General features: G+C 34.2%; 1 protein-coding gene across 9 annotated transcripts; it reads right to left on the reverse strand.

The window, feature by feature from the left end:
• Window positions 1-1071: 1071 nt before the first annotated feature.
• On the reverse strand, window positions 1072-23436 carry LOC135599074 (cell division cycle 20.2, cofactor of APC complex-like). Of its 9 annotated transcripts, none has more exons than XM_065093793.1 (10): window positions 23156-23436; window positions 21098-22554; window positions 18636-18688; window positions 17215-17266; window positions 14345-14422; window positions 14164-14249; window positions 12150-12273; window positions 11649-11714; window positions 11441-11551; window positions 1072-11260 (listed from the first exon to the last, which is right to left on the reverse strand). In XM_065093793.1, the coding sequence occupies exon 2, from the start codon at window positions 22512-22514 to the stop codon at window positions 21279-21281; it is 1236 nt and encodes a 411-aa protein (XP_064949865.1). In that variant the 5' UTR covers window positions 22515-22554; window positions 23156-23436; the 3' UTR covers window positions 1072-11260; window positions 11441-11551; window positions 11649-11714; window positions 12150-12273; window positions 14164-14249; window positions 14345-14422; window positions 17215-17266; window positions 18636-18688; window positions 21098-21278. The 9 variants fall into 9 exon arrangements, with proteins under 9 accessions (XP_064949865.1, XP_064949864.1, XP_064949863.1 ...); XM_065093792.1 differs by having other exon boundaries at window positions 23110-23436; XM_065093791.1 differs by having other exon boundaries at window positions 1072-1536; window positions 4146-11260; window positions 21098-23436.
• Window positions 23437-24014: the final 578 nt, after the last annotated feature.

The following is a 24014-nucleotide window of genomic DNA, read 5'->3' on the forward strand; positions in this document are numbered from 1 at the left end:
ATTAAGGCCTTAACTTCATGATTATATGTTATTCGCTTCAATCATTTTGATATAAACTCTAATTGTTTAGCATATAATTATATCAATCTTTATAGGTCTTTACGCTCCTATGCACTTAGATGTGCTTCGAAGCCCATGACCTCTTATTTGTATATATATATATATATATGTATATATATATATATATATATATGTATATGTATATATATGTATATGTATATATATGTATATGTATATATATATATATGCATATATATATATATGTATACATATATATATATATACATACATATATATATACATACATATATATATATACATACATACATACATACATATATATATATACATACATATATATATATATACATACATACATACATATATATACATACATACATACATATATATACATACATACATACATATATATACATACATACATATATATATATACATACATATATATATATATATATATATATATATATATATATATATATCCTAAATTGACTTTAAACCTATTTTGAAGTTTAGTAAAAAAATATTTACTAAACCAAACTACACACTTGAATAGGTGGTCTAAGATCCACAAGTTTATACAAAGATAAAAAGATTAAAAAAAAAATTATGAAGGGACGTTTCGTAAAAAATAAACAAAAGAAAGCTTTTCCAAGCAACTGAACCTCTATCTCTTCCCTTCCTCAAATTCAAAACTCTAATAGGGAGCACATTTTTAACTCTCACTCTTGATGAGATCAAGCCATTTTCCAAATGAGTTCTAACAAGAGCCTCAGTCCTAATGGTTTCAATATTGAATTCCTTAGGAACTAATGAGACACCTTTAAAATAAGCATCCTTTAAACTTTTAATATCTTTTATAAATAAAAATATTATCCCCGAATTAGGGTACAACTATAAGGCTAACCTGCTAGGTTGTGAACACTAGCAATAATAAGATCTATATTTTGTATATGAGATATATTAATTAAAAAGGTCAAAAGAAAAACAAAAACCTACTCAAGAATTCGCCACCAGTATTCAACAAGATATGAAATGTCAATCATAGAATGAACCACAAATCGTTTTCTGATTCATGACTTTTTGAGAGAAACCTAGCAAATGAACATATGAAACCTTGACAAAGGCTAGTATAAATGGTTTCAGACTGTAAATGGAGACGAGAACCAAACCTTGAGTTTGAAGATTTTCTCACAGTCGACATTTCTCACATCCTACATAGGCCATCACTACACTTCAACATGCAAACAAATTTCATAAATTTAACAGGCACATCCACACAATTAAACAAAACAATCAAGTTCACAATGTGAACATAAAGTTTCAGGGCTATTTTTGAATCTGCTAATTCTGCTCACGCTCTTGTTCAACTTGACAGAGCTTTACTTCAACAAAAGCCGCGGGACATGCAGATAGAAGTCTAGGATTGTAGAGCAACTGCCTCACAAATGTTTTTATGTTTTCAGATACTCCACATCATTGCTAGTGTTGTATTTGGCATGTTCCAAACAATCTCTGCATCATGAAGTACATCGACCAAAAGAATGTTATTTAAGTTATTGTGATCAGCAGATTGAAGCATAATACAATCATGAAAAAATATTATACTGCACCAAGCTGGATTAAGTCGATATCTTAAGGTCTATGCATGCAGAAATGTACAATCCAGAATACTGAAAATGTAATTCGTTAAGATAACTTCCTAGATATGATCTGAATTCTGTAGTATCTAAATAATCCTAAAATATAATCATATATATCCATAACCATAAGTAGCACTTAATTGTTTTAGAGTATAATAAACTATAGAACCATATGTTATCATATGAAGGACACACCAGAAAGATGCAACAGAACACGTATGTAAGAAAAGGATCCAGGATTTTTTAGCTTTGTTTTCGGATTCTAATGACCTACATAAGTATCTTTATCTCATGCAAAAAATACACAAAACTGATAATACAAAAGACATTTACTAAACCAAACTATACACTTGAATAGGTGGTCTAAGATCCACAGGTTTATACAGAGATAAAAAGGTAAAAAGAAAATATTTATGAAGGGACGTTTCATAAAAAAAAAACAAAAAAAAGCTTTTCATGGAAAAATTATATATTTTTTACCAAATTTACCTTCAGAGCAATATTAAGTTTCCATTGTGAAAATAACTTTCGAGAGAGTGCAACTATAAGGCTAACCTGCTTGGTTGTGAACACTAGCAATAATAAGATCTATATTTTGTATATAAGATATATTAATTAAAAAGGTCAAAAGAAAAACAAAAACCTACCCAAGAATTCGCCACCAGTATTCAACAAGATATGAAATGTCAATTATAGAATGAACCACAAATCGTTTTCTGATTCATGATTTTTTGGGAGAAACCTAGCAAATGAACATATGAAACCTTGACAAAGGCTAGTATAAATGGTTTCAGACTGTAAATGGAGACGAGAACTAAACCTTGAGTTTGAAGATTTTCTCACAGTTGACATTTCTCACATCCTACATAGGCCATCACTACACTTCAACATGAAAACAAATTTCATAAATTTAACAGGTACATCCACACAATTAAATAAACAATCAAGTTCAATGTGAACATAAAGTTTCAAGACTGTTTTTGAATCTGCTAATTCAGCTCACGCTCTTGTTCAACTTGACAGAGCTTTGCTTCAACAAAAGCTGCGGGACATGCAGATAGAAGTCTAGGATTGTAGAGCAACTGCCTCACAAATGTTTTTATGTTTTCAGATACTCCACATCATTACTAGTGTTGTATTTGGCATGTTCCAAACAATCTACATCCTAAAGTACATCGACCAAAAGAATGTTATTTAAGTTATTGTGATCAGCAGATTGAAGCATAATACAATCATGAAAAAATATTATACTGTACCAAGCTGGATTAAGTCGATATCTTAAGGTCTGTGCATGCAGAAATGTACATTCCAGAATACTGAAAATATAATTCGTCAAGATAACTTCCATTTGTCCTTTAGAAGGTTGTAGATATGATCTGAATTCTGCAGTATCTAAATAATCCTAAAATATAATCATATATATCCATAACCATAAGTAGCACTTAATTGTTTTAGAGTATAATAAACTATAGAACCATATGTTATCACATGCAAGGACACACCAGAAAGATGCAACAGAACACGTATATAAGAAAAGGATCCATGATTTTTTGGCTTTGTTTTTGGATTCTAATGACCTATATAAGTATCTTTATCTTATGCCAAAAATACACAAAACTGATAATACAATAAAGAAATGTCACAAATATTGAAAAAGGACACAAAACCTTTTGGCAATGATTTTGGAACACCAATTCCAGGCAAAGGCAAACGTAACACAACATTAGAGGAGACATCAAACCCTGCTCTTAGAGACAATGTGAAATTTCATATATGTATTGTTCAATATTCCACTCATCTAGATGTCACCATGAGCTTATTTTTGAAAAGGTACAATAGGACTACTTCCACTCAACTTCAAATCTGACATCTATAGCCGACAACATTTTAACTTTTTTTACCATAATTTAAAAATTAGATCTATTCTGAGCTTTTCATCATAGTCAACTAATCATGGTTGAGTCAATACATGAAGCCCGCCAAAGTGTAGATTGTGCTATGCTTTGGTTTTGATTTTTGTACTTTTTACAAATGAATTCTTCCCATGAACAGATTCTGATTCATGGGAAGAATTCATTTAGCAGCAACTTAAATAACAATCTCAAGGCTAAATCAGACCACTGATTTAGCAGCAACGAACATATGATATTTTCAACAGGGTCTGCCATTTGCTTCTTTTGGCTGCACTTGCATTTTGATGCAAAGATTTTGGAAAGAAGGTTGCCAACCTTGACACATGATATCTACCAACTAGCATGGAAAGACCAGCCTATGTGCTGAATGGGGGCTTCATACCAAACCAATATAGAAGGTCCACAATGGCGTTCCTCCAATCTGTAGACCATTTTTGTTGTGCAGAAAGGTGGAGGTAGCAAATAAGCACCAAGGACTTCAATAATAGGAAAAAAATCTTACTGCACAGGGAGAGACAACTGCATACATTTGAATTCCCAAAATTTTGTAGTAACCAAAGCCTCTTACCGTGGCAGCCATTTCTACCTTGCATAATCTGATTGCATTTGACCGAGGGTAAGGCCGAGAAAGGAAAGAAAGAACTTCCCCAATGAAGTCCTTGTTTCCGTGAAACCTCTAATGGTTGTCCATTAACTCTGCTGATTGATCCAGTACATTCAGACTTATGATGATGAACCATAATACATGTCTGAAAAGCACCGGGCATGGATTTCTAGCTGTAACCTGGAATTGTATAACCATAACTTGATACAAAAGCTAAAGGATAGAAACATGCAAACATCATCAAATAAGAATTATCTTCGTGCAGATGGAAGTATCTGATGGGAATATCACTCTAGAATTAGGATAAATTATGCTCTCTCACAAAACAAATCAAAACATTTCCCCTCCCACTTATCTCATTTAGAAGAATATTAGGGATTAATGATTGAAAAAAATTTAAAAATCATTTTCCAGTAGCTAATGTAGACTGGAATCCCAAATAGAGTGTGTCGGAAGATACCAAATCTGTATATGCTTCAAGGAGATATGCAGAAGCTATGCGGACTAAAATCCCAGAGATCAATCTTATGATGATGAGAGCTAGAGATAAGAAAGAAAATGCAAAATAAAATTTATCACCTAGAATTTACAAACAGCATGTTGACCAACAATGTTACACAACGAAAACATAGATTGTCGTACAAAATCACTAAATCAAGTCTTAAATTGATTTGAAAAGAAACTGTATGCATTCACATGGTATGTCCAAAGAAAATTTTAATTAATGTAAGCTTCTTCATAAACTCATTGTTGAATCACCTAATCTAAGCAACTAGCAATGTTGAGCATGTGGAAAACAATAACACAAAAGAATTACCAGTAACTAATATCAAACATATCATCTCCAATTATTTCAGCATTTAATGCAAAAATAACTGAACAAAATGTCTGGACAAGAAATAAGAAACAAAAGAAAAAACATATAACTAGATTTGTGGAAAATAATCCTGGTACATGGCAGTCCAAATCCTTTCAACAGATGGACCTGCATACTTGGTGTATCTCTCATGGTTCAGTTGAAGAATTATAGGTTATTGCAGCAGAAGCAAAAAAAAAAAACAAAGGTGCACTATACCCATAAAGTTTTAGCTCACAAACAACTACGACATCCAAAATGAATCATAAAATTAAATCAAACCAGGAGAATAATGTAATTAGTCTCATCAAATATAGAATGCAAAACTGGTTCTCACACACATATTTGGGGTAAATTTTCAGAAAACACTCCTAAGTTTGAGAATTTTCGAGATAACACCCAAAGTATGAAAATTTCCTAGAGAGTACCTCTTTTTGTCAAAATGAACATTCCACTCCCATTAGCCACCACCCTCCACCTAGCCCCTAGTTATGCCATCGCCGTACCAATTGACCCCTCTACCGGACCAATCGACCCCCCTCGCAGGACCCACGATGAAGGTGCAACATCCGCGGCCAACAATGGAGGCTGTAGCCAATGGCAAGGATGCCCAAGAGACCATGCTGACGAGGAAGGGGTGCGAGGAGGCTATGCAGTCCCTATGCAACTAATGACCAAGGTGCGGCAACAAACCTCGCTCGAGGGCTACAAGCGATAGCGGCAAGCCCTCCCGTGAGGGCTGTGGGCCAAGTGGGGCGACCATTGTTGTAGGCGGCAGCAGCAGGCCCTTACGCGAGGGCTGCAAGCGGCGATGGTGGGCTCTCACGCAAGGGTTGCAGGTAGAGGGAGGCGACCAACCGTAGGGCGATGGTGGCTTTATGTATAACTACTGCCGAGTGTTCACCCTCTCCAGGCTATTTGTAGCTGCTGCCCACAAACCCTGCATATTCTCCTCTTCTTTTCTTCCTTTTTCTCGAAGGCCTCCTTCTACCTCCAGTTTTCTTCCTGCTTCCTTCTGCCTTCCTCAACCGTCGGTAGTGTCATTTTAGTTTGAATGTTGTGAGTAATCATTTTAGTTAAAACAAATCAAGCAATATAAAATACCACATTAGAAAGCTTTAATGACTATATAATAATTACATCAAAAATGCATACGAACTTGTTGCTAATGAAATTATAATTTCAACATGAAGGGCTCGGACTAGGTACTTGATTTCAGCACCCTTTCCAGAACCAATATAAATCCTTTGATTTCGATAAGCAAGCCTAAACAAAACTCTGGATCAGTGAGCATAACTAAAATCCTGATCACAAGCACTCTAGAAAGAGTAGTGAATGTTGAAACTAGATAGCATAAGCCAAGAAAATTCGTTCTACCAAGTGACACTATCCAATCATTTTGTATCTACATAATGCAATTCTAGTTACATGAGAAATGAACGGTCCAAAACCATTAATAAATTGCTCACTAATTTCATCAGAACAAAGACACCTTAATAAGCAAAGACCGGAGGTCGAGGAGTTTATAGATTATTAAATTTTGACTGTACTATTCCATGATAATTTTAAAAAACAGAGGGAAAGACCCATGTTATGGGAATGTCATTTGGTCACTAATCCTTGTAAAAAATGATAAATAACAATCATCATGAAAGAACTCTAGGATCACAAGAAAGGTAGCTTTGCATTTAATATTCTATTTAAAACCACAAAAATATATAAAAAAATATATTTTTCTTTAGAATTTCTGACTTCTTCATAATCTCGAGCTCAAAGCAATATTAACATAACCAATGAATCCGACAGCACCTAAACTTATTCAGCCAGATAGCAAGCAACCACGATTGTGAGCGTTTGAATTTAAGTCACAAACATTGAAAAATTCAACATTATATGACCCTAATAAATATAACCAATCATACAACATTTCTAATCTTCACCTGTTGTTTTGTTGTTGGCAACACTTTATGAATTTTGAAGGAGACAAATACAACAGGATGTATAAGTTACTAAATATGACATGTCATGTAAGACTAGGTAAGTGACATCAATGAAATATTTTCTATGTAACATTAGAGGATGGAGTTCATGCCAAAAAAACCCTCAAAAAGATATATTTCTAAATTTCATCATTCAATGACCCAAAGCAATAATATACTCCTAAATTCTGGACCTCTAGATATGCACACTTAGAGAAACCATAGGACTATTCACTATATCATGTTCAACCGAGAGAATAAGAAACATACTTTTGATCAAGATTCACAATTTTGGTTTGTACTGGCTCGGTACGGTACATATCGAGGCATACCATATCGAGAAATACATCTAAAATAGGATACAAGTCGGTAATGGTTGAAATTTCGACTGTTACTGCCCAATACAACCCTGTATCGGGCGATACGGGGCCAAAAATTTGGCACCGGCTGATAGCAGGCAGTCCGCGCGTCGAGAGGCTCTTGGACCAGTACGTACTGCCTATATCGGGCAGTACACATCGAAATTAAAAACCATGTTTTTGATAAGTGGAGCAGTATAAGCTAATTGTGCAAATTATAAGTGATTAATCAATAGAAAAAGTATTATCTTTAGTGCCTTTATATTCAACTCCAACAAGGTAGGCTTTCTTTGGACAAACCTACATTCTTAATATGATAATTCTTTAGTTTTAAAATGATGAAAAAAATGAGCTAAATATCAGTTTGCAATATATTTTTGCAGAAAAGTGCAAAGTGAAAGCACACAAATCAACAAGAAAAAGAAAAAGCTAAAGGAATTGATATGTGTAAAAATATTATTGATGAATATTATAGAATGTTGAGGGGCAAGCCAGAAGTTAAACAAGAATGAGAAGCAAGTAAACAAATAGACTATTCAATAATAAAATTTGAGAAACCCCTAAGTATATTTTCTAGTAAAGGACTAATATAATAATTTTAAAAAAAAGATAAATGAACATGATTCTCAAATTCCAATAAGTGAAGCATCAATGCTCTGAGCCTCTTTGTCCCTAATGAACAAAAGAAAAAATATGCCTTGATCATAAAATAAAAGAAAGATAAGCCTCAACACTAAAGCATCACAAATGACAATTTATAAGAAAGTTTTTGCAGGTGAAATATCCATGTAGCATGAACCATGAAGCAATTTGCTAACAAGCTAATCATCATGATGATTGTCGTGATGTTATAATAAGCATTTCATGACATAAATGTTTCTACTGGAATTATCATGAAAATTTAAACTTTTTACCATATGTGATATTAGGAATTGCAAACAATAATCACAAGAGCTGTTGCTAACTTAATCTCATTAAATAAACTGAGAATTGGCATGAAGAAATACTGATTTAGAGGTTAGTTTTATGCTTGCAAGGCGTATAATTCAAACCACAAGGTGTGGATGCTGAAACTTGTGATAAATGATAGCAACACCATAATTAAAAATACTGAAATAGTAGCCATGTCATTAGTTGGTGAGCATTTGTATGAAACTTAACAAGCTTCTCTAACAATCTCATGAAGATTGCTACTAGTCTTCTACAAGTCAACAGCTGATTCAGCAAAAGATAAATCCCAGAGACTAAAATAATCACAAATTAGAACCTTTGGACTCGACTAAGATCCTTTTATCCAGATGGACCAGAACTACACTATCACTATAATCAAGCATTTGTTAACTGTTGATATAGTAAGCTAACTTCCACAATTTAGAACTTGTCAAGCCCTATCTTGAGACCAGCAGAAGACATAGTTTATTCATAGAAAGTCATGTACCTCTGTTCATATCACAGAAAAAAACCATAATAGACAATCATAATGCCTCATTTTCATCAAACTCATAGAATTATTTGTTTGATATCTCTTTACTATTATATTATTCAATTTAGTTTACTATTCTCATAGGTCTAATGACTGTTTTTTAAAATAGAAATTATGACACATCATACTAAAATTGAAATATTTTAAGCTTGAATTTCACTCTTAAATTTATCTTTTACGGAGATTATTTACTATATACTAACTTATTGAAACCATTTCAGATTATAAATTATACAATTTATAATCAGTTTTTTCAACAGCATTTGAGTGGTTGATGAGGACAGCTCTTTTGATTGTCAAACACAATTATAGTTGCATAATTGTCATGCTTCTCTCCCTATATAATCAATCAAATGTCCTCCAATTATAGATTTTGAATAAAAGATTCTCCTTAGATTTGGTAAGTTTTTTAGGAGTTCTAATTATATTCAATTTAGTTGAAAAAAATTTCTAGTTAAATTAAAATTTCTAGGTGAATTACGATTTATTCTAATAAATCTCAAGATTTTGATGAGAGAAAAAAGTAAGACATTTAAGTGCTCTCGGAGATCTAGAGTTAAAGTGAAAAGTACTTTAGATTTATATAAGAAGATGTCAAAAAAAAATCATGCAAGGGAGAATAACTCAAAAAACCTCATAGTTAATCTTATATAATGAAGAATTCAATTTTTTTCTATAAATATAGGTAGAAATTTATCAAACCAAGTTAATCTTATGTTGATTTTCTGAAACACTATTTATTTGTCAATCTGCATATTTTGATTCATTTGTCTACTATTATTTTTATACTGATAATCAAATGTTTTCAATAATTTGTGCCAAGTTATTGTTCATTGAAATTTTTTTTAGAGTGGTTTGACTAGAGAATTTTCACAAACACACATGTTTTGGTGGTTTCGAGGTATAAAATTATATATATTTTACTATTTATATTTTTATATACCCATGATATATCATCTGTATATTGTGCCTGATTTACATATCTGATATTACAAGGATCCTATCATTTATAATGTCCTAGTTGTTTTAATTAGCAACAACAACAATCATAATGAAGACATTGATTCATATTTTTATTCTGTCGCATTTTACTAACGATGATTGTTTGACAAGTTATGTTTCTAATATTAATATCAATTTGAGTTCATTATAACAATCAATTGATGAAGACTAACAACGTCGGCATATCTATAAGTTTTTTTTTTAGCTTTGCATGAATACATTAAATTGGCATAGGATATTAGCAGTAGATAGGAACAAATAGAATGAGACAACCAAAACATGAAGTTGTCTGCATCTATCAAATTCCTTAGTTTAACTACAAACCATTTTAATAGATGGAAGGCTGCAGAACTCAAACAAGGGAAAAAGAAGAATGCAGTAAATGAAACCTGAAACCGGCCACGGTTTATTGACTCGATGTGGGACTGTGGCTGACTCAACCTGCATCAACCTGTCAAATAATCTCATCTATGAAATATTCTCTTAAGTCAACCTGCATAAACCGGCTACAGTGCACTGCTACAGTGCTACAGTGCCTCGGACCAGTAATAGTCGGTCCGCGTACCGAAAACCTGTCGAACCGGTACGTACCGCCCGTACCGGGCGGTACGGCTCGGTACGGCAAACCCTGATATGAACTAAGAGGGCCTGAACACAAGACAAGACAGTGAATTTCTCGAGGACAAACTAGTTCAAATTTTTTGTAGAACATCCATGAACAAAGAAAAGAATGTTCAAGTAAGACAATTCAAGCTATGATGTAAGTGTACCACCACTGGCTAATAATAGCCATAATGTAAGAACTAGTTTAGATCTTTTGTAGAACATCCTTGAACAAAGAATAGAATATTGATCAACTAAGACAATTTACGCCATAATGTAAGCGAGACTACCGCTGGCTGATAACAGTGTTTTATCAACCTAAGGTGCAAAATCTAGCTAATGGACTTGCAGCAAATCCTCTGGATGGAAATTCAATAAAGATGTAAAATGAAAAGTAATTCACTCAATTGGCTAAACAAATCATATTTTCTTTAAAAACCACTTTCTTCACCCTTATGATTAATGATAATACTAAAATATATGAGTCTAACACTACAGATTGTTTCAAGGAGGATCCTTATAAAAACACAGATCTCTTTAAAAGACAGTCAGGGTCAGTGGAGGGGTAAAATGTTTTTAGCAAACCTAGCTTCCAAAAAAGAAAAAGATCTCCTTTTAGCAACGATACATCAGATTTTATATGAGATTGGAACAACAAATAACTACTGCTAGAAGAAGACCCATTATAAATATAATATCTTAAAAGACTTAAATAACGTTTATTACCATCATCATCTCGACTTCCAGAATATCAACAACCGAAACTTTCTCCTGAACCCAAAAGGTTATGCAGACACCTAAATTTGAACCACTATTTAATATACATTATCAGTGAAGACCAACCTGACATAGTTCAAACTTAAAACTGCATATCTCTACAAGCATCAATTTTCAGGAGTAAGAAATGACATCATCAAAAGTACAAAAACCAATTTGTGCAATGATGTTAAAAGCAAAGGATAAACCAGTTAATATACCATGCATCTATCACAAACTTGGACTTGCTGAGCATTTTCTTCTGCAGTGAGAGCAATTCTACCCTTTGTGCACTTGTCGCAGAAAATATCGCCACAATTCCTGCAATGATGCTGAAAGTAAAGAATGGAATTGTCATGCTATATCACAAGGAAAAATTGTGATATCAAACAACATTGAAAAGAAAACTGATTAGATGAAAATCATCACCCTGCGATTGAAAGCTCCAAAATCTGATCCACATGATGTGCATTTGCTAACAGCTTCATCTGGAACCTAAATGTATGGCAATACAGGTATGCTTCAACTATTGCAGATCATAAGAATCGTAATAGCAATTTTGAATCAAGGGAAATACAACAATAACTCAAAAATTAAGATACCCAGCTGGCCAGTCAATAATATGGATAGTCTCATTCAGTATACATTGCAAGCCAGATTTACTAATAGCTTCTTTGACCAAAACAACCAGCATATATGAATACATAAACAAAATACATCACAAAAAAAAGGGACACTTCAGCCTCTCATATGCAGCAAACAATATAAAATCAACAAAGGGCAATAGAGCCAGCACCAGCTCCAGAAACAAATAAGGTTTTAAGTCACAAAAACAAATGAAAGTATCTCGAGAATAATCATTTTTTCACACCAACAAATATCAAGTTGAAAAAATTCTTTAATAACCAAAGAAAAAGCATCTAAACTTACCCAGTGATCTTTCTCCCCATTAGCAGGTTTAATCAAGTTCATCCAGTCCACCAAACTTTTTTTCCTTTCAGCTGATTGATCAGATACCTTGCTAGCATCAGCAGCTTCTTCGCCTTTGGTTAGGCTACCATTTCCACCCATATTTGCACAAATGACATTGAAATACATAAAAAGATACTATGGAAACATGTAAAGATTACAACAAAAAAAAGAAACAAAATAGCTAAGAAGTTTGAGTGACATATTGAGAGAAAATTTATTTACAATTACAGACACTGTAATGATCTATAGTGTCAGAAGAAGTCCAAATATCTAATTAATGCCTGTAGCAGGAATTTGACCAGTAATTCAAGGAGTTCAAGAAAGTTATCTACATTCAAAAGAGAAGCTACTCATCTAACAAAATAAGGATTAATGGTTTGCCATGAAGAACTGATCTTTCTGCTGTTTCTTCTTGAGCTTGACATGTTTTGCACAATACTAAGATCAGGCAAGGTCAGATAAGTTTGGGCCGTGCAGATCCTCTAGTAACATGATCAACCTGAAATAAGAGGATGATTCTATGTGTTTTGTGAGATCAAAGAACAATAATTGGTAAATCTGAAAGTACTGTATGATTTTAGAGTATCTGGTCGAAAAATAGATAGTGATGTTGGGTCTTGAAAATTCAAATTATCGCAAATCTGCCAATATACTGAACGACAAGATTTCTAATTTTTCTCTCAGATACATAGGGTTTACCCTTAGACCAGATGTCTCATGTCTCGTGAGTAAATGATTAGTCCCAGCTGATAATATCATAGTTTTCTTCCAGACAATCTTGTCTCACATCTAATCTCAATGATGACCTAGGTTTATTACGAAACAGTTAAGATCATACATATGAGTTCTCAATTGTTTTTCAAGCTGGCTCTTAGCGGCCTTCCACAACCCTCCACCTTTTTCATTCGGGCTTGGGACCGACATCGGCGGTGTTAAAAACATTTGTACGGATATTCTCCTTACAAGAGAGAGAATAAAAACTAAATCTTTCTTTTAAATAAGATAAAACCTGAAAAACCTAGTAGGAATTTGAAAATGACAATTGTAGAAATGGAAATAAGTATGTCCAAGTATATGGCTTTACTTCCTGTTCAATTTTCTAATCCATATATGAACTAGTTAGCACAGATGATCATAATAGAAAATGATTTGATGGCATTCTTCATAAGGGAAGACCTTCGAAGATCAAGAGATAACTTCATTAACAAGCGTATTAAAAGAAAATAAATGGAAAGTAAAAAATTACCAAGAGATTGAAAGAGAATCTTTTAGATAAAAATTTATATGAAAGGAAATAATTAAATTGCTTAAACCATCAACGACTTGACTTAAAGAGCCATACTGTAATATCAAAAAACAAATGTTCAAAATTTCTCAAACTATCAGAAATTGAGTTATCCGTCATCATGTTTGCTGTTGTGGTCAAATGCAACTTCTATTTCAGCAGACCCTAAGAGTTCTGCAATAATATATACAATATTTGTAACTTGGATTACATATAATGTGTCTCTAGGATTGCATCCCTAACTTTTAGGTTGCTAAGGTATAATGAAACAAGCAACAATAACATCTAATGCAGGGAAGTCAAACACTAAAAATGAATAACAAATGCATGTTTAGTGACATGACATTGGCTCCCATGAAATCTAAAATAGCTAAAATTGAAAAAAGCCTAGTGGGCACTTGCTTGTAAGGCTGCTTCATGAATTTTGCACCCTTTTGGTTGAAGATACTGACAATGAGAGTAGTTCCATCATACATCCTAACGTCCCCACCAAGTGCCTTCTCTAAGTTACACAATCATCTAGAAGTAACATTCCATACGTTACCAGAAATAAGGTTAATTCAAATCAAAGATGCATCAGAATTACTCCTTAAAAAAAATAAATATACACAACAAGGTCTACAATCTCTCTAATATCAGTTTCAATATTCTATGAGACCAGCATGGTACTAATATATTGGGTCATACCTGATATCACCTGAAAAGATAATAGAAAAAACAAAACAAACTAGCGTCGGACCGTATGGTCTGAAACCAATCCATAGTCGAAGGTACTGCAGCAGAAGCACACTATTTAAATCCATGCAAAAGACAATTAAAAGACAAGGATACTATTTGAATATAATGCATTGGAGTTTTTGTAACTTACACTATTCAGATACTAAAACTATCCATGCTTGTGAAGTTTTCTATCGTTTTCGACATTAAAGAAATATCATCGACAAATCTGAATGAAAGTGTAAGATAATTAGATATAGACAACAAATGATAGATATCATCAAACATCATAAAAATATGTCTTAATTGAGATATACTCGACTTGAAAGAAATCTTGGCAGAAATTTTCTACCAACTATGCATTACTCTTTCTCTAAAATGGTGAGCTAGAAGATTTCATTACATTTATAAAATGCATTTAAATGACAGAAATTAACTTATCTTTCCCACTTTTTACCAAATGGCAGAAAGTAACTCAGAAAGTAATGAATTACATCAGAAATTGAGACACAACACAATTTTCATTGATTTCAATTTTAGTTAGTTTGATTGATAATGACTGTCCGGGCACGATTTAAGACGTGGACTACCTCATTTCAGGCTGTATGGTATGGTTTTTTACCTTTTTTGTAAAAAAAATGCTAGGCTCGTTTTCCCTTTTCGAAGACCCGAATCAAACCATTTTTTCTTTTAAAATTACTTGAACTGGTTCTCCTTCTAAGGTTCGTGTCTCCTCACAAGCCTGTTTTGCTCTTTGTGCAACCACCGCCAAGTGTTCTCATCTTCTTTTCCTCCTCTTCCACCATAGCCTCCTTCTACCTCTATTTTTCTTCCTCTTTCCTCCTTCTCCCTTCCTCACCCCTAGTAATGTCATTTTAGTTCATATTGTTGCGAGTAAAGTCATTTTAGTTAAAGCATAGTAAGCAATATAAAATACAACATTAGAGAGCTTTAATGACTACATAATAATTATATCATAAATGCATAAGAACTTCTTCCTGATAAAATTACACATTCAATATCAAGGGCTTAGATTGCACACTTGGCTTCATCATCCTTTCTAGAGCCAATATGAAGCCTTTGATTTCAATAAGCAAGCCTAAACAAAACTTTGGACTCTAGAAAACTACTGTAAGTTCAAACTAGACAGCATAAGACCTGACAACGAAGAAAATTCATTCTACATATCGCAATTGTGGTTACCCAAGAAATGAAGAGAATAAAACCATTAATAAGTTACTCTCTAATTTCATCAGAACAAACACACTCAATTGGGAAAAACCCACGGTCAAGGATAGTTCATAGATCATTAAATTTTGGTTATACTATTCCACAGCAATTTTGGAAAGGAGAATGGAACGACCCATATTATAGGAGTGTCATCTAGTCAATAAGTTACTCCCTAATTTCGCCAGAACAAACACACTCAATTAGAAAAAATCTAAGATTGAGAAGAATTTATAGATCATTAAATTTTGGTTGTACTAGTCCATAGAAATTTTGAAAAGGAGAAAGCAAATAGCCCATATTATAGGAGTGTCATATGGTCACTAATCCTTCTCAAGAATATGACGAATAACAACCACCAAGAGAGAACTCCAAGATCACAAAAAAGGTAGCTTTGCATTTAATATTTCTATTTAAGGCCACAAAAAAATTTGAAAAATACATTTGCTTTCATAATTTCAGACTTTTTGAGATTCTCAGATTTTTTTTTTTTTATTTCTCTAACCCAATTCCCAAGCTTCAAGAGACATTAACGTAACCAAAGAACCCGCCAACACCAAAGCTTATTCAACCATATAGAAAGCAACTACGATTTTGACTATTTGAATTTAAACCACAACCATTGAAAAACTCAACATTATACAACCCCAATAAATATAACCATTCATACTACATCTCAATGGATGACAATAGCTATCCATGATGTCTTCACCTGTTAGTGTTGTTGACAACACTGGATGACTTTTATGAATCTTGAAGGAGACTTATATAAAGAGATGCACAAATTACTAAATATGACATGTCATGTAGGACTAGATAAGCGACATCAATCAAATATTTCCTATGTAAGATTAAAGAATGGAGTTCAAGTCAGAAAGATGCCTCAGAAAGATATATTTTCTGAATTTCATCATTCAATGACACAGCCAAAGCAATAATATACTCCTAGATTCCAGACCTCTAGAAATGCACACTTAGAGCAACCATAAAACTATTTGCTGCATCATGATCAATGGGGGAATAGAAACATACTTTTGGCAAATGTAACAGCATGAGCTAATTGTGCAAATTCTTCAAGTGATTCATCAACAGCAAATGATGATGTTGATAATTCAGTGCCTTTACATTCAACTCCAACAAGGTAGGCTTCCTCTTGACAAACCTATATTCTTAATATGATAATTCTTTAATTCAGGGTCTGTCGTACCGAGTCGTACCGCCCGGTACGAGCGGTACGTACCGGTCCGATAGGTTTTCGGTACGCGGACCGACTGTTACCGGTCTGAGGCACTGTTACCTGGGTGTACCGCTCGGTATACCGTACCGTACCGGTACCGAGCCCAGATCGAAATACCGGTACGGTACGGTATTGCGAACCTTGCTTTAATTTTAAAATGATGAAAAAATGAGCTACATATCAGTTTGTAATATATTTTGCCAGAAAAGTGCAAATTGAAAAAGACACAAATAAAAGAGAAAAAACAAAGGCTAAAGGAATTGAAATGTGTCTAAAAATTTTATTCATGAATGATCTATGATAAAATAATATCTAAGATGCAATTCAAGAGTGAGATAATGTATCTTTTTTCTTTCTTAACAAAAAGACTAACAAAAGTCACAATTTCTATATAGTAATTGTCAATAATTCGCAAGAAAGGTTACATAGTGTTAAGAGGCAAGCCAAAAGAGCAAGTAAAATACTAATGACTTTTCAATAATCAAATTTGAGAAACCACTAGAGATATTCTCTAGTCAAGGTAATATAATAGCTTCAACAAAAAAAGATACTCAAACCTGATTCTCAAATTCTATAAGTGAAGCATCTTTGCTCTGGGTATCTTTGTCCCTGAATGAACAAATAAAGAATGTGCCTTGATCATAAAATAAAAGAAAGATAAACCTCAATATATGAGTAAAACATCACAAATGACAGTCTATAAGAAAGTTGCTGCAGGTGAAATTATCTGCGTAGCACGAACCATGATGCAATTTGCTAACTTAATCATCATGGTGATTATAATCAAAAGATGTTAGGCAAATCTATTGTACAAAACTGAAAACAAGTGAGGCCTGCACTGATATGATTACTAAGTTGACATAAAGATGTACATCACATTGCATATCAACTCATGAACAACACAAATTTGATATGAAAGAAAAACTGAATCTGGTTAGCATCAAATAAAACTATGTAGCAAAATTCCTATTCAATAAAGCTAGACAAGGATGGACATGATACATAGGAAGAACAGTAGAGTTTACTAATGATAGCAGGGTTTGCCGTACCGCCCGGTACGTACCGGTCCGATAGGTTTTCGGTACGCGGACTGATGGTTACCGGTCCGAGGTACTGTAGCAGTACTGTAGTACTGTAGCAGATACTGTATCACTGTAGCAGTGCTACAGTACTCGGTACACTCAGGTGTACCGCTCGGTATACCGTACCGTACCAGTACCGAGCCCAGGTCGAAATACCGGTACGGTACGATATTGCGAACCTTGAATGATAGAAAGATATATTTTCTGAATTTCATCATTCAATGACAGCCAAAGCAATAATATACCCCTAAATTCTAGACCTCTAGAAATGCACACTTAGAATAACCATAGAACTATTCGTTGTATCATGTTCAATGGGGGAAATAGAAACATACTTTCGAAAAGTGTAACAGCATGAGCTAATTGTGCAAATTCTTCAAGTGATTCATTAACAGAAAATGAATTATATATTCAGTGCCTTTACATTCAACTCCAACAAGGTAGGCTTCCTCTAGACAAACCTATATTCTTAATATGAAAATTCTTTAGTTTTAAAATGATGACAAAATGATATAAATATCAGTTTGAAATATATTTTGCCAGAAAAGTGCAAAGTGAAAAACACATAAATAAAAGAGAAAAACCAAAGGCTAAAGAAATTGAAATGTGTCCAAAAATATTATTCATAAATGATCTGTGATAAAAGAATATCTAGGATGCAATTCAAGAGTGAGATAATGTCTCTTTTTTCTTTCTTAACAGAAAGACTGACAGAAGTCACAATTCCTGTATAGTAATTGTCAATAATTCACAAGCAAGGTTACAGAATGTTAAAAGGCAAGCCAGAAGAGCAAGTAATAAACTAGACTTTTCAATAATCAAATTTGAGAAACCACTAGAGATATTCTCTAGTAAAGGGCTAATATAATAACTTCAACAAAAAATGATACTCAAACCTGATTCTCAAATTCTAATAAGTGAAGCATCAATGCTCCGGGTCTCTTTGTCCCTGAATGAACAAATAAAGAATGTGTCTTGATCATAAAATAAAAGAAAGATAAGCCTCAACATATGACTAAAGCATCACAAATGGCAGTCTATAAAAAAGTTGTTGCAGGTGAAATTATCTGCGATGTTAGGAAAATCTAAAGCATCACAAATCTAAAACAGTTAACAAATGCTTGATTTGTGATTCTTAATCATCACGATGATTGTAATCAAAAGATGTTAGGCAAATCTATTGTACAAAACTGAAAACAAATGGGGCCTGCACTGATATGATTACCAAGTGGACAAAAAGAAGTGCACATCATGTTGCATATCAACTCATGAACAACACAAAATTTGATATGAAAGAAAAACTGAATCTGGTTAGCATTAAGTAAACTATGTAGCAAAATTCCTAATTAATAAAGCTAGACAAGGATGGACATGACAGATAGGAAGAACTATGGAGTTTATAAATGCTCCAATTTGAAATCAATCAAACAGGAAATACTGGACCTGATGCCAATTTTGATTTCAGATCTGAGATTAGCTTTGTTAGGTTGAAAATCTTCAAGCCAAACTAACTAGAATGGTCAAAGCCACACAACTGGGCCAAAATAAGCAAGTCAATTAAATGACTCAAAAAAACAATCACTTAAATGTTTCAACTGGAATTATCATGTCAATTTAAACCTTTTATATATATGATATTAGGAATTAAAATCAATAATCACAACAGCTGCTGAAAGCTTATTCTCCTTAAATAAACAGGGAAGGTGGCATGAAGAAATACCAATTCAGATGTCAGTTTTACACTCACAAGTAGCAAATTCAAACTACAGCACGTGGATACTGAAACTCGTGAAAGATGACTGCAACAGCATAATTCAAAATACTGAAACAGTAGCCATATCATTAGTTGGTGAGCATTTGTATGAAACTTAGCAAGCTTCTCTAACAATCTCATGAAGATTGCTACTAGTCTGCTACAATGCAACAGCTAATCAGCAAGAAAAATCCTGCAGACCGAAATAATCACAAATTGGAACCTTCAGACTCAACAAAGATCTTTTTATTACTATAATCCAAAAGGACCAGAACGACACTATCACTATAATATCCTATTTGACTTCATTTGTCAGGCTCAATCTTGAGACCAGCAGAAGACAGTCTATTAATGGAAGCCATGAGCCTCTGTTTATATCACAGAAAAAAAACGTAATAAACAGAATCATAATGCCTCATCTTTAACAAACTCATAAAATTATTTGTTTGATATCTCTTTACTATTAAATATTCAATTTGGTTTGCAGTTCTTATAGGTATGATGACTGCATTCTACAGAAATTATGATACATCCTATTAAAATAAAAATATTTTAAGCTTGGATTTCACTCTTGAACTTATATCTTACTTGGAGGTTATTCACTATATAGTAACATATTGAAACCATTTAAGATTCAAAATTATACACTTTATAACTAGTTTTTTCAACAGCAAGAAAAGTATGAAATTCTGGTGGCTACATTAAAATCATAAGAAACCTCAACTCAGCAGAAACAAAAAAAATATATAAACAACTACCTCGTTGGTCTAATTATGCATAATTAGCATAAACAAACAAAGAATAATATCAACATGAAGATTCTCAAATTTAAAGAAGGAAAAATAATAATTTACATAAAAAGACAGAACTATAATAGTAGAATGTAACATGATTAAAAATATTAAAACTAGGACATATAAAATATAGCAACAATGATGTAGTGGTTATAGATTGCATGTCGATATGGCAAAGGTTATAGTAAATATATATGCAAAACTGAAAGAAAAATTGGATACAAAAATCAGACTTGCAACTGCATCCACATAGACTCGTTGTAAATAGACCTAAAATGATGTAAAAATTAAAGCATGGTTCTAAATTTTCCATCTTAGGCACTTGCACTCATATCTAAAGATCACAAATATATAATGCGTGTATGAAAATATGTTGCCTCTTTGATGCCACAAACTTCTCTATACAATGCTACCAGCAATGGATTTTCTTCTCAAGCACTAGAGAAGTCTTCTGTATTATTCTCATAATCTTTTCCAACCATCAGCATTTTCATCTAGTACTTGAGAAGTCAACATGAAGATTCTCAAATTTAAAGAAGGAAGATTTAACAAATCACCTAAAAACATACAACAAGAATGCAACTTGGATAAAAATATTAAAACTAGAACACATAAAATATAGCAACAATAATGTTGTGCTTATAGATTGCATGTGTCATCAATATGGTAAAGGTTATACCCAAGATATATGCAAAGCTGAAAGAAAAATTGGATACAAAAATCAAACTTGCAGCTGCAACCACATTGGTTTGTTGTATAATAAACCTATTAAAATGCTGTAAAAATTAAAGCATGGTTGTAAATTTCTTACTTAACTTATGCGCTTGCACTCGTATCCGAAGATCTTAAATATATAATGTTTGTATGAAAATATGTTGCCTCTTTGATGCCACAAACTGCTCTATGCAACGCTATCAACAATGGATCTTCTTGTCAAGCACTAAAGAAGTTTTTCGTATTACTCTCGTAGTCTTTTCCAACCATCAGCATTTTCATCTTATGACACTAAATTGGGCAAAGGGCACAGTGTTTGCTTCAGGTTTTGGTGGTTTGGGAGTCTCAAAGACATTCCAGAACTTGAGTGTCTCATCTTCTGCTGCAGAAGCTACTACACCTCCCAATGGGCTCCCAGCCAAGTAAAGAACACGAGATGAATGACCAAAAAGCTCAGCTTTTCTCGTCATGGATGTGTAATTCCACAGGGTGAGTTGATTGTTTGGAAACCCATGGGAGGTCAGCAATTCAGATTTGTTCTTGTCCCACAACAACGCACAAACTTCAGAGCCGGTATCAATCGAGTTCAAGCAAACACCATTAACAGCATTCCAAAACTTAATGCAATGATCATTGCGCCCTCCACCAGAAGCCAGCAGATTGCTCCTGGTAGGGCACCAATCAAGGGCCCTCACAGTGGAAGTGTGGTTGCTGATCTTGTGAAGCAATTGATGTTGGCGCGGATGGTGATTTGCAACAGCCATGCGGGTGTCCCATATGTGCACAAGTTTGTCCTTCCCTCCGCTTGCCAGATACCGCCCAAACAACTCGGACCATTTAAGACTACAAACTTCTAGTCGATGCCCTCTATAGTCACAGATGGCCCGGTCATCTTTTCTAATGTCATAATCAACAATACTACCATCGGATCTCCCAACCGTCAAGATTGCATTACTTCTCCACGCAAGTGAACAAACAAAGGAGTGGCTGTCACCTTGGATCCCAACCAACACACGTCTTGTTGCTGCATCAACCAGATCTAAATCTGAATTGCCTAATGCCACAGCTAGAACTTTGCCGTCTGGGGACCAGCTGATGCTAGTGACAGGGCTGTTGTCTTCTAGGGCTCGTGAAAACTCTGTACTAGACTTATTCGCAGCATTCCATAGGCACACTTTGTCATTGAGGCCAATCGCCAACACGTTATTGCTTCCCCAGTCGAGTAGATTCAACCTATCATCATCTAAGATATCATAAGCAGCCAAAACCCTATCTGCATCTTTTGGGATTCGCCTCTGTTGCTTCTTGTGCGGTCGATTGTCCTCGTCAAATTGGGACACCTTGTCGGCCGGTGATTCGGGTGCACTCTTGAATGCGAAGATGCGAGATCTGTTCTTAAAAATACATTGAACAAGAAGTTTTTGGTACGCCACACTCGATGGGGATTCTATCGAACCATCACGCTGAGGTCTGGAAGGCATGGTTAGAGCACAGCGCGCGAAGTCCATGTCCATCGCCGATCGGAACGGGATGAAGCGGTCGTACTCCACACGCCTGGAACGAGAAGAAGCCATCTTGCGAATCGAAACCAGAACGAGAAACGCCGAGGTGACGAGAGACGATCAAGAAAACCAGAAAGATCGAACTTCCCAAAAGAAACTTGAAAACCCAGACGATCGATAACGAAGAATTGATCAAAGAGAACCCCGAGAACAACAAATTTTCTGATTTTTGGTCACCGAAATTGTCAAGTATATCAATCAAAACGAAGCCAAATCATCAAAATTCAACAATATCTTGAACCCTAAAAAATTTCGAGAGCGAAGCGAAACGAAACCTCAAGCAAAGGTAAAGGAATGAGATCACCACGACAAGGATCTAAATTCTCCCCTAAATCGGAGGAGAGGACGCTCACTCCCCTAACGAAGAATTGATCAAAGAGAACCCCGAGAACAACAAATTTTCTGATTTTTGGTCACCGAAATTGTCAATTATATCAATCAAAACGAAGCCAAATCATCAAAATTCAACAATATCTTGAACCCTAAAAAATTTCGAGAGCGAAGCGAAACGAAACCTCAAGCAAAGGTAAAGGAATGAGATCACCACGACAAGAATCTAAATTCTCCCCTAAATCGGAGGAGAGGACGCTCACTCCCAGCCGACGATCGCTCGAAGCTTTGTCCTTTCGTCGGAGAGCAGCTCCGACCTTCGCAGAAAGACGAGATCGCCAAGAGAGCAAAAGGAGAGCCGAGAGGAGAGCGCGCGAGAGAGAAGACAGAGGTTATGAGGTGCGAAACAGGGTGGTCTCGGCTTATATAGACGCCACCGACCCAGCCTTGTGTTATATCGTGAAATCGTGCCGTTATATTCAACCGACCAATGTGTACTGACGTTGAAACGTCCCGCTATGTTTAACTAATAAGGTAACGGCATTGAAATCGCACCGTTATATACACCTAATCACCGTCAAATTTCTGTTGCGTTACAATTTCCTCTGGAATTCTGTCGTCGAAGAGGTAGCAACAATTGCTTGTAATTGACCATTTCACTTCAACGATAAAATACGTTAGAGAACAGACTCAGACGGAAGTAGAGATGAAAGCAGATCAGATCATATATGAGAAATAAGATTTACTTGTCTATGTAAAGAAAATCCTAATTTTGTAGTTGTTGATATTATCATTTTTAAGTAATACTTATAAACCAATAAAATTATCATTAGTATTATATGTTATGATCATCAACTCACAATATGATGATTCATATATGACAAATAAGATTCTAACAATAATGTTAAACTTAGTAATTTTTTTCGACATAAGAATAATTTTGATTCCAACACATTATACATCTAACGGTATCATGAGCTTGTGCCATCTTAAGATACTATACAAAATTTTGTTATCATCAATAGACGAGATCAAAACTCAATATCATGGTAAGACAATATCATTTACCTTGATCCAATAAAAATAACTTCCGTTGATATGTTTCAAAAATAATTATTGTAA

Source organism: Musa acuminata, chromosome BXJ2-1 (genome assembly GCF_036884655.1).
Source record: "Musa acuminata AAA Group cultivar baxijiao chromosome BXJ2-1, Cavendish_Baxijiao_AAA, whole genome shotgun sequence".
NCBI classification, from domain to species: Eukaryota; Viridiplantae; Streptophyta; class Magnoliopsida; order Zingiberales; family Musaceae; genus Musa; species Musa acuminata.

Excerpts from the sequence above, each read along its gene's own strand:
- LOC135599074 (XM_065093790.1), bottom strand. The coding sequence starts at position 22,574 with ATGGCTTCTTCTCGTTCCAGGCGTGTGGAGTACGACCGCTTCATCCCG.